General features: G+C 40.9%; 1 protein-coding gene across 3 annotated transcripts in view; it reads right to left on the bottom strand.

Moving 5' to 3' along the window:
* The window catches only part of AMBRA1 (autophagy and beclin 1 regulator 1), a 142,014-nt gene that overhangs the window by 31,893 nt on the left and 93,788 nt on the right, over window positions 1-16,333 (bottom strand). For all 3 annotated transcript variants that reach the window (XM_082223802.1, XM_082223801.1, XM_082223803.1), the window contains 2 exons: window positions 12,974-13,162; window positions 11,784-11,938 (listed from right to left, as the gene is read on the bottom strand). In XM_082223802.1, coding sequence (XP_082079928.1) covers window positions 11,784-11,938; window positions 12,974-13,162 — 344 coding nt within the window. The remainder of the gene's footprint in view (window positions 1-11,783; window positions 11,939-12,973; window positions 13,163-16,333) is intronic.

Raw genomic sequence — 16,333 nt, 5'->3', positions numbered from 1 at the left:
GAAGCGTATGTAACCTGAAGCATATGTAACCCAAGGTACCACTGTACATCAATAACTGTAGTTTACTCAGATATGCAAACTGAGTGTTTGCTGCACTGTTAATTGCTGAACATCTTCCTCCAATTGAAGACCTCAGGTTTCTCAAGAACATTTATCTGGGTTCATGCTTTAGGTTAGTGGCCAACTAACATATATACACACCTACTCACAGGCTGGCATACTTAAATTTAACAACTGTGTTCCCTAACAGTTTGCACATGATTTAAAAAAACAACACCAAACTGAATGAATTTCACTTGCATGCACATAAAAGTTACCAACAACTTCTTATTTGAAGATAACTTTCCTACTTTTCCCACATTACCAGCAGCATGATAGTAGCACAAACCCCACATCCCTACCCTCTTCTACCTTTCCCCCATTGTGGCTTAATACATTCTACATCAGGCTTCCTCAACCATGGCCCTCCAGATGTTTTTGGCCTGCAACTCCTATGATCCCTAGCTAGCAGGACCAGTGGTCAGGGATGATAGGAATTGTAGTCTCAAAACATCTGGAGGGATGAGGTTGAGGAAGCCTGTTCTACATGTACAACACTCACTTTACTAATACAGGGACCGATAACTGCAATACTTCGTAAGGCTATATAGTACACTCTTGCTACACTCCTGGTCACAAAACTATACGAAGTTTGTAAGGCACTTCAGAACTCTCAACCAGATTGATTTCATAGTAAAACAGTATTGTATGGCATAATAAGCTCTTAGTGTTGCTGCTATAATGTGAAATATATGACTGAGAAGAATTATGTTCAAGTAGGGAAATTTACCTGGTGAGGGTTCATTTAGTCACACAGCAGTGCTCACCAATCTGTAGCGAATCTGTAGTGCCTGCTTTGTCGTCATCTTAAAATCCATATAACTTTGGGTCACGGTCTTGAGTATGACTTAACTGAGTGTATGAGAGTTAAGCAGTCACTGTTCACTAGTGTACGGATAGTGAAAGTGTGGCCCTCCTGATGTTGGTCTACTATGCTAATCAGCCCCAGCCAGCATGGCCAACAAGCAGGGATGATGCAAGTTGTCGCCCAACATCATCATCCTAAGAACCACAGATTCCCTACCCCTGCACTAGTGAGGGAGAACCCTTCCCATTTCTTCCTGTCCATCTAGGTTTGACTAGCAGTCATATTCCATGATGGAAGCTGAACCAGCAGTCCTGCTGGCACTAAATGCAGGAATAATAAATGCTTTCCATCTAGTAGCAGAAGTGCCTAAGATTTCAGTATCAGACCCCGTGGAGCTATAAAGGAGTTGATGGATAGAATAGCTGATGGCAAAGGCAGAAAGAAGACAACAGTGATAGATGGCAGAGGACAGTGTGACATGGTCAGTAAAAGAGAAAATGAAGGGGCAAGTAAGTTGGAAATGGAACAGCAATTCTCCATGTGCGCTTTATGTGATAAGCTGGTTAAATTATTTCACTGATGAGTTTGAAGCTTGGAGGCCATGGTCAGTTTTTTCTCTCTTGTCCACTGTGCCTCCATGCACTAGTGCTTTTTGACACAGCAGTCATAGTGTCACTAGAAATGTTTGTCTCAGATTATTCCTAATAATCATTGTTATCGCTTGCCACTTAAAGCAACATTTGAAGGCAGGCACTGAAGTCTGTGAAGAGAAAGATATAGATTCGAAAAACAAAGTGATGTTTGCAATAGAATAAGCATTGGTCATGTCTCCTTTTCTCCTAGCTAGGGAGAAATTTCAAATGCACTGTGCACTTCAGGATAGCTAAAAGTGGAGTAATAGTTTCTTGGCTTTCCCTGAAGCTATGAAGCCAAGTATAGGTAATGGTGACCTCAAGATATTTAAGAACAAGACACCATGACTCAGCCTTTTCAAAAATAGTACTTTCTGTTTTACAAAGGCTAGAAATTTTCAGTTCTTTTCTTCATTTACTTATTCTGCTATGGACTTCTGCCCAGATGAATATATATCGCTACGTCATCAATATATGGTTGATGTATAGTCTTGCATATTGTTCTACTGAGGCCCACCTGGCTGAGAGGGGAGGATGAACTGACAGTGTGTAAGTACATCCTCTGCTTTTGTCATTGTAACTTTGGCCATATCTTTACCAAACAGGATTTTTGCTGTATTCTGTATTTTGACAGTTAAGCAAATTGCTGAAAGGTGTAGTTCATAAGTTGTTGTATGTACACGGCTAAGAAGAAGGACTGTCAATATTTTTTTTTTGTAAAATGACAGTTTTTGCTAGCCTATTATAAGATTAGTGGCTGTTGGAACAATTTGCTAGAGATCAGCAGTAGCTTGGAGCAGAATCCTGTTTGGCTCAGTTCCTATTTCTATCTGAACTAGCTGCCAAACAGTCATCCATCTCCTGTCATTCAATGGCAGGGTCTTCAAGATTTCTGCTGCGTTTCCTCTTTGATCTGCCCTCCACCCCCACAATGAACACAGCCTATTGTCTAGGTTAGGTCTATCTTCTAGATTCACTTGCTTTCCAATTTTTAGTTTCAGGAATTGCTTGTGCAATTGGGCTACTGGGAGAAACAGGCAAGAAAGTGAACCAGTGAGATACTCAGTTAGTCACAAGCCAAGTACATTTCCCAGTGGAAGTTACATTGTGTGACTGTTCCCCTGAAAACCAGTCCTTGTCAATTTCCTTCTAACTGCTTGCTAGTCAGTTAAAAATACCTCCTTAAATGATTATTTCCCTGCTCTTAAGAGATACCATGTGGTGCCTCCTAAAGCACCCTCAGAGACAGCTTAATGAGTGACTCAACAGTTGGCAGGTCAGCAATAAACTATGATTTTTTTAAAAGCAGGATTTAAAAAAAAAAAACCAACTACCAAGAGATGGCAGTGCTTTAGCTGTATTTGTTGTGCAGTATTCATCTCATGGGCCATACACATATTAGAGAATAAATGAGCACATAGCTCTATAGCATATATTCATAAAACATTCTGAGCAACTATTAGCATTCTCGGAGCTGTGCTGTTTCAGTTGTTTTGGGCAAATAATGCACCCATCCATTTTATGTTTGAAGTTGGCTTTGTCACATCTTATTGATTTTCTAAGGATTAATTTCAGACTCAAATCCACTTCATTCAAACCATGCTTCCTAAGGACAAAATGAATATACATTATATTGAAGGCTTGAATCTAGTTGTAATTTCTTATGATACCTGAGCCACTTTCTTGGGGTGCTGTAAATCCAGGACTCACTCTGGTGCTTAGGATGGTTAGCATGCCTTTAAATTTGGACATAGCCTCCTAGCCAATGATTTGTGGAGTAAGGGCATCTGTTGAACAGAGCATCTGTCTGTCTGTCCTGTCCCAGGAAGCTGCCTACTAAATTCAGCACCTCTCTCCAAAATCTTCCAGATGGACTATGATTCAACATAAACAAGCCAACAGCCACAAATACGGATACAGCTTCTTAACGCTACCTTTCTCAATATGAATTTAGTTTCATTTGACTGCATTTAATAAGATTGATTAATATCTTGTAAATGAGTAGTACCTCCACTACAGCAAAAAATTCTACTAGAATTTCAAAAGGAATAAAGGCAAGTGTTCCTGTGAAGCCTCATTATCTGTCTCCTTTCCCTCTTTCTTGCTTTAACTTATTCATAGATTCCGCCATCACCCCACTTCTTATAAACACAAAATAAAGGGGGGAGGATTTGTTTCACTATTCTTCCTTTGCACAAATAAATTTGCTCCTTTTAAAACTCCTTTATAACAGGGTCCTTGTTGGGATTTAGAGGCTTTCTACATTGGCATGGCACATAATTTACCCCATAGGCAGGACAGTGGTGGTAAACAATGTTCAACTGGGTTTAAAAGCAGGGAATTTATTGTGCATTTCATGGTGCCAAAAAAAGGCACGTGAGAAACTGTATATGAATGCTTTCCCCAGGTGTTCTTCCAATCTGAACAAGCTGTAAGCGACCAGGGCTGTGTACATTTAGGTTGCCTGAAAAATCTTCCCATTCTCCAGCACAGGGGTAGCTAACCTTTTTCAACCTGAGGGCTGCATTGACGGTCAGCCAGCCTTCCATGACCACATGCCTTCCAGTGGTTGGTGCAGCAAATGTATATCCACATGCATATACTGTGCTCTCTTTCCTCTCTTTCTCAAATACACAGTCATACACACATAAACATGCAGGCAGACAAAAGTGCACACATGGTGTTTCTAGCCTTCTCTACCCCAGTGCTAGGATGGTGGTGGCAGCTGGAAATGCTGGGGTTTTGTTTTTTTACTTTACACAGATCATTTTGTGCAAAGGGAACAGGCAACATCTCTCCCCACCCTAATTCTAGCACGGGTATACTACCTTCAGCTCCTTAGAGGAAAGGCAGGATATAAATATATTGAGAAATTATTTTTATTTTAATTTTAAGGGTGAGAAACATTCAGATTCTGAGACAATGTTATATGCAGGCTATTTCACAGGTGGCTAAGTGTTCATGGTGATTTCTCCCCGACTTTCTTCCTCCTGCTGTCTGCAGAGTTCTGATCAAATTACCTTAAGCTTGAGCATTTGTTGCAGCTTAGCTGTAGCAAATCCTCTTTTATTAATAGAAGAGAAAATTTTACATTCATTCCTGTTGGAAAATAAATAAATAAAAACAAACCAATTCTAAAAAATAAATTACAACACTACAGGAATAATAATTATAGTAACTAATTCTTCAGCTCACTTCTGCATTTTCTCTAAGGGAGAAAACATGAAAAAAAAAACACCTATGAAAACATAGGTCATCCTTCCTATATCACCTTCCTATGCAAATATCCAACTCTCAATATTAAGCAAACAGGATATTGTGCAAGGTATAAAGCAGCAGCTCTCCAAAGGTCTTTCACAGACCTGCTATCTGACCTTATTTTCATTAACTGGAGATACAGGGAAGTGAAGCTGGGATGTTCTACATGCCAAGCATATACACTATAAAATATACCATTGTATTCTAGAATAACCATGCCAGCTTGTTACTGCAAGACACAGACTTATAGTATCTTACAGGATAGCACGTTTATAATTTGGACATATGAAGCTGCCTTAGGTTAGTTTATGATAAAAGCCTTTCACACCACCCAATTGATCATGGCATGCATTTCATAGGAAGGAGTTTACTGCATCTCTTGATATGTGCCATTCTAAAATCCAATTGCTTTCAGGGCTTGAAATGTTTTTGGGATGAATTCAACACTGCACTATGTTGATCGTTCTGCAGGGCAAGCATTTCTGGGGGTTCTCCTGCCTCCTCCCAGCCTTTGTGCAATGGTGCACCCCCACCCCCTACAATGTACATCAAAGTGGGGTCTGGGGAGTTTTAAAGAACCCACTGTCCTGGAACAGCACATTTGCCCCATCTGGCAAGATGAAATGCTTGCTCTGAGGGAACAACCGGAAGGGCTTGTTGTTGAATTCCTCCCAAATACCAAATACTTTACAAATTTCTTGCCTAGCTTTTCCTGAGCTACAATTGGGGAACACCCAACAACCACTGAGTCTTGTGATGACATTATTTCATTAAGTCAAAAGTGGGAAACAGTTGTTGGGGCAGATCCTGAGCTCTCTTTCCCTCCCTGGGCCACTTTAACTGGTGGACAGGGGTGTCCTTTTTGTCAAACGCCTGACTGTCAAGTGACTCAACTTCAAAGGAAAGGATCCAGCAGCACATTCCTTTGCAGCCTGGCCTGAGTTCAAGCAGTCACTTCAAAGGAAAAAAACCGTTCCTTTGGCTTGATCTTAAGATAGACTTGTCTTTGGCACCAAACTTAAAAGGTGCCAAATGCAACTCCTACTTGCCAGGGAACAACTGGGCATGCACATTAAGGCTCCCACACACCTGGTGTCACAGATGATTATCAGGTGTGGGGCAAGTAGGCATGGTTTGGTGAAAACAAACTCACAGGCCAAATTAGTTCCCCTGCCAGGCGAATTTGGCCTGTGGGCTGGAGGTTCCCCATTGCTGCATTAAGTTAAAATACTTTAACCTGAATTGAATCAGGACATGGTGTTTGGCCTTTCAGCTAAATTCAGTTCCAACAATAGAGTACATCTTTGCCAAGATTAGCTGCAAGCTTGACTTCCTATATTTATACCTCAACCCCTTTCAAAGCTTCATGCAGGTAGCAATTTAAAGCCTATTACAACACACTAAAACTCTAACCTTCCTGCAAGCTTAACCCTAGTACTGAAATCCAGCCCCAAAGAATTACATCTTACAATATTTTTGTGAAAGATGCTCAGGATTTGGGCAATTTCAAAGGGAAGGAAGCTCTGTGACTGAGTAGGGAAAGCAGAAGAAGCAAACAAGTCCAAATCCCTCTTTGCACCCTGCCCAAATATAGCAAAATATGGTCTCTCAGTTATCCCACCAACAGCCAGCACATTTCAGACCTACATGACTTATTTCATAATTGTAGAATTTAAACCTCATAAAATACAAATAATGAATGTGCAATAGACCCAAAATCCCCCTACATGCCAAAACCAACATCTAACACATTGTGGCCCCACCAAATGATTAGCTTACCTACTCAGGCTATAGTACCATGATCAACAAGCAAACATTTGAAAAACAACCTTAATTAATATTGCGGTTTTAATACAAAACTTGAAAGTACACAGAGTTACATTCAAAACTCATCATTTAAGAAGGTATGCCAATTATCAGTTTATGCACTTTTTATTGTTGCGCTCAAAGGTGATCACTAAAAAATAAACCGCAGTTTTATTGTGTTCCCAATTGTTTGTCAGGTCTTTGATTACAAAGTGAGAGGGAAATAAACGAAGCAGGGGAAAAAGTCAGAGAAACACTTGATACCATGAAATCTAGAAAGGTCATTCAAACTTTCCCAGACTTGACACAGTCACAAACATGAGATTTTAATAAATGAGCCAAACAACAGAAACATAGGTCCCTAAATTTGGAACCAATTGTACTTAACTTTTTAGTTCATCATATGTACAAAGGGGAAGAGGAACATCATATTAGTAGAAATAAATTCTCTTAACATTTTTAAAGAATAGACAGTACTAGGCTGGAAAAGACCAGAAGCCAAATGTATACTGGTGGCGGTGTGGAACTAATACAGTGGTACCTTGAGTTACAAATGCCTCAGGTTACAAACGCTACAAACTCCGCTAACCTGGAAGAGTTACTTCGAGTTGAGAACTTTGCCCCAGGATGAGAATGGAAATCATGTGCCAGCGGCACAGTGGCAGCAAGAGGTCCCATTAGTGAAAGCATGCTTCTAGTTAAGAACAGTTTCAGGTTAAGAACGGACCTCTGAAACGAATTAAGTTCGTAACTAGAGGTACCACTGTATGTTACTTCCTAATCAAATTCTCATGTAACCTTTAGAGCAAGAGATAAGGAACAAATCCACACTACCATTAGACTTGAAGGAGTTAGCATGAAGGGGCACACAACATTGTTTAAGTGTGGTTTTCCAAAGCATAATCAGGTATTACAGAAGATTAACTGGAGTTCCACAAGTATAGTCTGATTATATGTTCAAAAAGGTCTGAAGGAAAGTGTGAGCAGCACAACTTTCACAGTTAATTGTAAACTGGTGTGGGTATTAATGTGTGCATAGTAATTAAATTTTTGAGACATGCCAGAAACAGGAAGCTCTCAAGAGAGACTGAAAGTGACCAATAAAATTGAATGCTAAACTCATAATAAAAATGAAACTAGATAAGAATCAATGAGATAAAACTCAAAATGATAATTCAGGCTGAATACAACAGGTTATTTGAATAATTAATCTACAGGGATCATGCTCGTCACAGATCTACAAAGAGATTAATTTATAGTAAAGTCTGTGAAGACAATTTTCACTGAATAATCTTATCTTCAGGGTACTCCTTTAAAATTATTCCACAATACGTGAGTTAGGATGTTAGGATCTTATCTATACTTACATGGAAAAGATCATAAGATTAATGAAATCAAATAGCTGGAAATGGGAAAGCTACTTCAAGGTTCCAATAACAGTCACAAGCAGCAGTTTCTTCCTTGGCAACAACACTGAGATCTGCTCCAGACTTTGTTAAATCATTACGTGAGCAGTTCTAAAGTACTAATTTCTCTGCATTTTGAACAGTTTGCAAACTAACAATAGAAACAAGAGTGAAATCTAAGCAGTTAACCAGAACGTAAGAAGCTGGTATGTTCCCTGCATTTCCCCAAAGAACTAAATTTATGGTAGGAACAATGTTGCTAAAATAGATGAAGAGACATTGAGCACTAGGGAAAAACGTTTTTTCTTGCTTTATCAGTTATGCAATTCTAATTCTGGAATCTATTCCGAAGTGTCCAGATGCCAGCCAGCCAGAGGTCAGAACTAGACTGAGATTAGAACAGGGGTAATTTTTGGGAAACCACTGCAAAAGGAGACAAAGTATATATTTGTTGAGGAAGCACTGTTCTGAATTCTCTTTCTGCCTTCAGTCACTTCATCACATTCCTGACTGGCCAACATGACAAGTCCAGGAATCACTGTCCTTGCTTTAAATCAGCTTGTTTTCCACTCAATGGCAACAAGCAGGGCTCACCTTTTAACACTTTTAGGGATGGCTGAATGTGAGTTTTCCCTTCTGTAACTGATGCTGTGGTCTTTTAACTTTTCTGTTTTATTCTTTATTTTAAATATAATTATATGTTTATTTTTATTGTACCTTTGATTTTTTGTGAACAGTAGGTAATAAATATTTATAACAAATGAACAGCATATAGTCAAATCTGGTTATGAAGCACTGTGAAATCATACACATGACTGATCAGGATCAGCCTGGGAAGGAGAAAAGCCAAAGCAATGGCTGATTTTGAGGAAGCAACAACCTGGACCTCACATAATGCCACCCCAAGGTGAACAAGGAGCATGCTAGTGCCCAGTTAAAAAAATCAGTCACTTCACTTCTCTCCTCCTTCTCCTGCGCTACCCAAACCTAAACCACAGTTTGGCTGAGTGTTACGTCCAAACTCAGGCTTCTCGTTTGTCTTAGTCCAAACAAGCCACAAACTTTAACCAAAGTTTGGTTCTTATATCATTTGGGGGGGGGGCTGGGGGAAAGAGACAAGAAACTTGGGTTCAAACATAACATTAAACTTGGCTTAGCATTACGTGTGAATGAGGCCACTGACAGAGAAAGAGCTCTTCCTTTCTCTCTCAAAAAAAGTGAACACTAAATAACTAAGATGTTTCAGGAACTATTTCAGTCCTTTCCCTACCAGGGTTTTTATTTAATCTAGATGGGTAAATTTTCTTTCCCAGGTTGCAATCTCTTCTCTTCTGGTTTTTCAGGGACTGGTGATGAACACTTGATTTAGGCAAGTCTTTAGTTCGGAATAATGTCACACATCCGAAGCAATATGTAATTGTAATCTGGCTCTCTTTTTTGTTTTCTTTTAACTAGCATGCATTGCTTTATTGTATCTAAATTCTTGTTGCACTCAACTATAGAAACATTGCCAAACATTTCCATGAGTTATAGATGGCCAGAATTAACACCAATGCCACTACCACTGACGAAACCTACCTGAAAACAAAAATCTAATAAAAATAAAAGTGTTTATTTTGTCTGCTTTGAGAATACAGTATATGAGAGTGTATGAATGATAATGTTACGAAGTACTATTAGTTAAAAAAAAAGTATTATTCAATACTAAGGGAACTCCACCAGCAGTAGAAAACAAAACTATCTACAGTAAAACATTATTTTGAAGGTTTCACATATCTCTGATAGAGAGGCAAGATATAAAGTTGCTGCAACACATAATAACTTAGTTGTGTTAACTGTTTTTGTGTGCAGGGGAAGTACTGTGTATATACAAGCATTAACACACAACATTCTTATTCTTTCTCAACTTATTTTTCAGGAGTCACTTGTATATTCCTGGAGACGCTGTTTAATCTCAAAATGATAATGCATGCATGGGTTGATTAACCCATAAATAATATAGGAAACTTTATTCAGAATAGCATTTTTAAAAGTTCAGGCAATTCCCAATTTAATCAATTGGTCTGTTCAGGGAAGAGCTCTAGTTAGATTTACAGCTTCTTTTTATCGAAAGAGCTCAGGGCAAGTAGCAATTATATTGAGATGTGGTTCCCTGACACTGAAGGGCTAACAGTCTAAGTTTACTGGTTCCCAGATGATGAAAGCAACATTGGTTGCAAATAGGAAATCTTAAAGCAGATAATACCCTTCTAATTTATGTTCCGACTAAATAAATATTATTCATTTATAAAGCACATTGTAAGTGGTACTTCTGAAGTGGATTTTTTCTATTTTACTGAAGGATAACTAAGGCTGAATGATAATAATTTATCAAATGCCATCGAGTAATCCATGGTTAAGATGGATTTCTTGCTCTAGAATTGCCCCCATTCAGACTGGACCATGCGGACCACTAATATAACGAAACACAGAGCATTACCATTAGATAAAACTAATGGCCCTACAACATGGTCTCAAGGCAAATGAGACCACTACCTTGCTGAAGCTAAGCAGGACTTGGTGTGGTCGGTGCCTGGATGGGCTACTACTTTTGAACAACATATACACACCACCTTGGGTTCCATGATGGAAGCAAGACAAGAAATAAATAAATATTTAACAGACAAACATCATCAAATGCTTAGCTGGTAATCTACTCATTTTCAAGTTATATAGCCTTTTAATGCTATTTGATTTAGAAAACTGTTTTTTCCCACAGTGGTACCTACTATCAGAGGGGGGTGCTGTGGCCCCAGGTGCAATTTTGAGAAGGGGAAGAAACAGGCATCCCCACAGCAGGCTCCTTCATCTGAGCTTGGCTCTGTGCCAAAGGAGCTGCGCTTTGGCTGTGGTGCTTGTGCCTGGTGCAGCTCCGCCCCTGAGTCAGGCCTGGCCCAGGAGAGGAGAGCAGGCACACCTCATGTCCGGTGGCAGCAGCTCTGCCGCTACGTCACTTCTGGCCCAGCGGCGGAAAACATCCTACCTCGGCCGTGGTGAGGCACGTCCAGCGCAGCAGCACTGCCTCCCCCTGACCCGGAGGCGGAGAGCAGGGGGAGAGTGGGTGGCAAAGCTGCTGTCTGCTTTCCTCGGCCGTGGCCTGGCTGCAGAAGCTCCGCTGCAGGGTCAGGCCTGACTCGGCGGCAGAGAGTAGGAGGAGAGTGGGCAGCAGCTTCCCCGCCCCTCTCCTAACCCTGTAGCGGAACCCTGCTCCTCCTGGCGACTCATTAGATGACCTTATTGAGGACTGGAATAACCGGCTCTTGGCAGCCATTGATGAGATCGCGCCTAAGCGCCCTCTGCGACCCCGTCAAAACCGGGCCCCTTGGTTTACTGAGGAGCTCCGGAAAATGAAGCGGGATCTCAGACGGCTAGAGCGAGTATGGCGACGGACTCGTGACAGAGCCTCAAGAACATCTTATAGGACGCTTATGAAAGCCTATGAGATGGCTATGAAAGCTGCGTCTTCCCGCTGTCCCCGTACCTGGTCTGAAGGCGGGCGGCGGGGAGAAGAGCGCTTCTCCCCACTGCCGGCCCCACAAGCGCCTGGGGGGAAAATAATTTTTTTCCCTTTATTTCCCCCCCAAAAAACTTGGTGCGTCCTATGGGCCGGTGCGTCCTATGGGGTGAAAAATACAGTACTTCCACGTAAACATGCCTAGTTGTAAGACAATGAAACAATAATGCAGACATAGGAGATAAATAGTTGGAGAAGCAAAGAAATACTATACTACTTACCCTCATTGAGGTCTCTCCTCCATGTGGCTGCTGCAGCCTGAAGACCTGAGCCACCATATGTTCTGTGGAAGGGTGCAAGAGGATGCGACGGGATGCCAGTCCTACCATGACATACCTGCCCATTGGGGACAGGCTCACAGAAATGGCATTGGGACCTAGAGATAAACACAAATACATATTTGCTTTCTTCACTTACAGACCTGCGTGATGATTTCTACCTTCCTTCATGTCAATTTCTGCAACTGGGGCTATAACAAATTCACTCTATGAATCCTTGTAAAAACAACCATGCAAGATCACCAGTTAATAATCTGCAAGAAGATTATTTTTTATTGCAGAATCATTAAAGACAAAAGAAATAGAAAACAAAAAGGCAGAAAATACAGGGAGGGGAGGAAAACCCAGCAGCTCACATTAACAAAACATTTAAACATAAATACATCCACCTTAGTTTATACGTGAAGATCAATATATGCTGTCCAAATATGTATCCAAGCAAAGTCGGTGTTTATAGAAAGTACACTAAAATGTGACAAGAGTATTAAGGTCATCAAAACATTGCATTAGAGGTGGCAGATATTTATCCTTCCAGACTCATAATATAAGTATCCTAGTGATTATTAGGGCATATAAGATCCATTCTTGCCATCCTGTTGTTGATCCCCCTACTAGAGGAATATAATTTAGAATTACATAAACACCTACAAATGTCAAGGATTTTGCCAATACAAAATTGGAGGTGACTACAACTTCAGAACCCGCCACCCTCAATTTCCTCCTACAGGATTACAACATGTGTCTCAGCATTGCATTTCCAGCATCTATCTGAATTAGACAATGCCTTTTTGCAGAATCAATCTCAATTTTAAATCTAAAGAAACATTTTATATAGACTCTAAAGCAATTTCCCATTGTTTAGGTAGAGCATATTGCAGTTCACAGAAAGCCAGGGCTTGCGGTTTCTTGCTCCAAACTTCAGGAAAGGTCTGGAGAAACAGAAGTGATTCAGTAGTGTGTACTCATGCTCAAGGTAGGTCATGGTTTATGGTTTGCTGTGATGTATGAAATCTACTGTTTTATCAGTTTGATCTCTGGAACATGACATTTTCATTTTGAAGTGTATCCAAGTATTAAAACCCCGATTCCCCACCCCCCGCCCCAAACTACTTGACCCGTCAATGAGCTCTTACCAAATCGCTTTGTGTACAGCATCTCGCCCAAGTTATGTGGTGCTAGGGAATATACTGCCAGTATTCCCTCATCAGGAAAGCCCCGTTGACTACTAGGAATGAAGGCTGCCAGGAGCTGCCCGTCTGCAGAAATATCACAACTGGCATCATTGTATATCTTGCAGTTCTGAACAAGCACATTCACAGAGGCTGAAAAAGAAAAAAGAAGGATCCAGAATTTCAGCTGGAAATAAGGGAGAATAGAAAATACACCCATAAAAAAACACTGCATTTTATACAAAAGCCTGTGAAACTTGGGCTTTCCCAAAGCTGTTCAGAGGCATTACTTGTCTTGCTGGGTTACAATATCTCTCAAGAAGAAGATGGCAAACATGAGGATTGGAGATCCATGCGCTCTTAGAACCAAGCATGAATGAAGAACTTTGGTCCCTGAGAAATAGCTGTTCACAAAGCTGAAAATTAAAAGCATTACATCTGACAATAATAAAAAAAGCATTTCTTGCCTCGTTACTCTCCTTATATTATTGCATAATATCAACTGCAGTCGTTGCTATGACAATGCAATGAAGGGCAGAATGATGACAAATTGGCACATTTAAGAATTTGTGGACATCTGCGACCAATGCAGGAGAAGCCAAGAAATTCTTTTGGAAGTATTGGAATTACATACATAGGTAGTAAATGAACATACTAATATAATTATGTGAGAAAGCCGATTTTGGTGCCACCACATACAGGTTCGTCATGTCTGTTAAGTTAAACACACTCATTTCTTTCTCCTTCAACATCCAAACTCCAGCCAACTGCTGCCACTTTTACCTATTGATGTCTGGGAACTTCTATGTTCTGAGGACTGCTACAATTCTACCATTAGAGATTGGGTCCAATCTTACAGCAGGGCAGATACTGCACTGCTTCTTTCCCTCACATGTAATTGGGACCTGAAAGGAAGTGGGAATTTCTTCCAAATTTGCCACACACACACACACAACATCAGTCAACCACCAGAGGACTAATCTTGTTATAGGATAGGGTCGTTATAGGATAGGGCCACAGATAGCAAACAGAAAGCCAAGCTTGTTATCACCATTTACAATGCTTATATTTGCTTATATTTCATATCCTATAGATTGAACTTGGCTCAGCCTAGGTCTTCTTGCCTTGCCTTCTTTCTTCCAGGGTGGATTTGATCTCACCTCACAACCACTACGTTGCCACTCCCTCCCTACGGTTTCTAATCCACAAGAGGAAAACGTTGCATACGATTTATTTATTTATTTTGCCAGCTCATCATGTTGCTGAAGCAGCAGAAAAGGTTGGAGCTGGAAGAATTTCTCCTTTTATGCATCTTTTAAAAGATACCTGCTGCTTCTGCATGACAGACTTGGAAACCATATACAGGGGTTAAGTACTCTTGGGTTAAGTACTTAATTCGTTCCAGAGGTCCGTTCTTAACCTGAAACTGTTATTAACCTGAAGCACCACTTTAGCTAATGGGGCCTCCTGCTGCCGCCGGAGCACGATTTCTGTTCTCATCCTGAAGCAAAGTTCTTAACTCGAGGTACTATTTCTGGGTTAGCAGAGTCTGTAACCTGAAGCGTATGTAACCTGAAGCGTATGTAACCCGAGGTACCACTGTATCCAACTGGGCTATTTGCCCCACAGCCCTCTGTCTTCCAGAGATTTCTTGCACACCCAATTCTTCCCTGCCCTTCTTCTAAAATGCAACTGTTGGTCCCCAGTGCAACTTTTTTATTTGGTCTTTTCTTCAGCAACGTGACTCTACTATTTGCTGTTTCCTGCTTTTTCGTCCCAGTCTAAATCAGTCGTGCTTTGTTTAATGTACAGTGGTGCCTCGCAAGACGAAATTAATCCGTTCCGCGAGCCTCTTCGTCTAGCGGTCTAGCGGTTTTTTCGTCTTGCGAAGCAACCCTATTAGCAGCTTAGCGGCTTAGCGCTATTAGCGGTTTAGCGGCTATTAAAGGCTTAGCGGATTAGTGGCTAAAAGGCTATTAGCGGCTTAGAAAAAGGGGGGGAGGGGAAAAAAATCGGAACACTTGCAAGATGTTTTCGTCTTGCAAAGCAAGCCCATAGGGGAAATCGTCTTGCGAAGCAGCTCAAAAATGGAAAACCCTTTCGTCTAGCGGGTTTTCCGTCTTGCGAGGCATTCGTCTTGCGGGGCACCACTGTACACTGGTTCTCAGTTTCTCCTGTTTTTAGGCCCTATTTTGAGGTTTTTCTCTACCTCCCTATATTTACCCTCCCTCTTATACAGTCCTTGGCTTTGCTACCTTCTTATTTCCTCAACCTCCTCCTACCTCATTCACTCAGCCCACTTTGGCCATCCACCCTTTTTGCCCCATAGTTTCTTCTTCCTTCTAGAACCTCTTGCTCCTCAGTCTGCCTACTTTATCCACACAACTTCTCCTGTTGTACAATCAACATTAGGGTTTTGAGTCAGCCAAACCAGCTTTGTAATTTCCCTCACACTCTATTTTGCCTAGTTTGTTTTCCTAACATTCAACGCCACTGTTGCTGATGCCCCCGCCCTCACATTAAAATATAGAGACTAACATGTTTCTAGCAAGATGCTTTCAGCAGTGAAGAATCTGCGCTAATGAAACATTCGCTAACGTGATCATTTAGAGGAGGAAGAATTGTCTACATCAGGGAAATTGTTGCAACTCGACTGCCTTTCATCTCTGGTTTTATAGAATCATAGAATCATAGAGTTGGAAGAGACCACAAGGGCCCTCGAGTCCAACCCCCTGCCAAGCAGGAAACACCATCAGAGCACTCCTGACATATGGTTGTCAAGCCTCTGCTTAAAGACCTCCACAGTAGGAGACTCCACATTTTCTTACATTGTTAATGATGCCAAGATCAAAGATCAGTTGGGACACCAAGGAACACTTAAGTATAAAACGGAGGGAGATCCAGAACTATCAGCGAGAGACATACTCCGTTTCTTGTGAAAACACGACTATTAGTGGCAACCACAATACTCTGATGATTCTCAACAACTGGCTTTTCTTATGGGCTGTTTATTTTTACACATCTCAATTCCTGTTTAACATTTCATTTCTAATTGGGTTATTTTCAATCTGTTGTGTGGTGAATTAGCAGGAGACACATTTATCAAATAACCACTATTGACTCTCAATTAAACCTTGACTTATGTTAACATGAGAGACAGGATTTCTAGCTACTAGTTGAATGATGGCCTCAAAGTAGCATTAGCTACATGTGCACCACTTAAACTTAATATGGTGCACATGCAACCAATCATGTGTAACACTGACCACCTAAAATCTGAGAAGGCATGGAATGTGGTAGAAATCACATCAATGCAGGCAAAGG

The sequence above is a fragment of the Podarcis vaucheri genome, assembly GCF_965113315.1.
Source record: "Podarcis vaucheri genome assembly, chromosome: 1".
Lineage (NCBI taxonomy): Eukaryota > Metazoa > Chordata > Lepidosauria > Squamata > Lacertidae > Podarcis > Podarcis vaucheri.
Note: the sequence above shows the minus strand (reverse complement) of the source record. Positions and strands in the feature narration are given on the sequence as shown.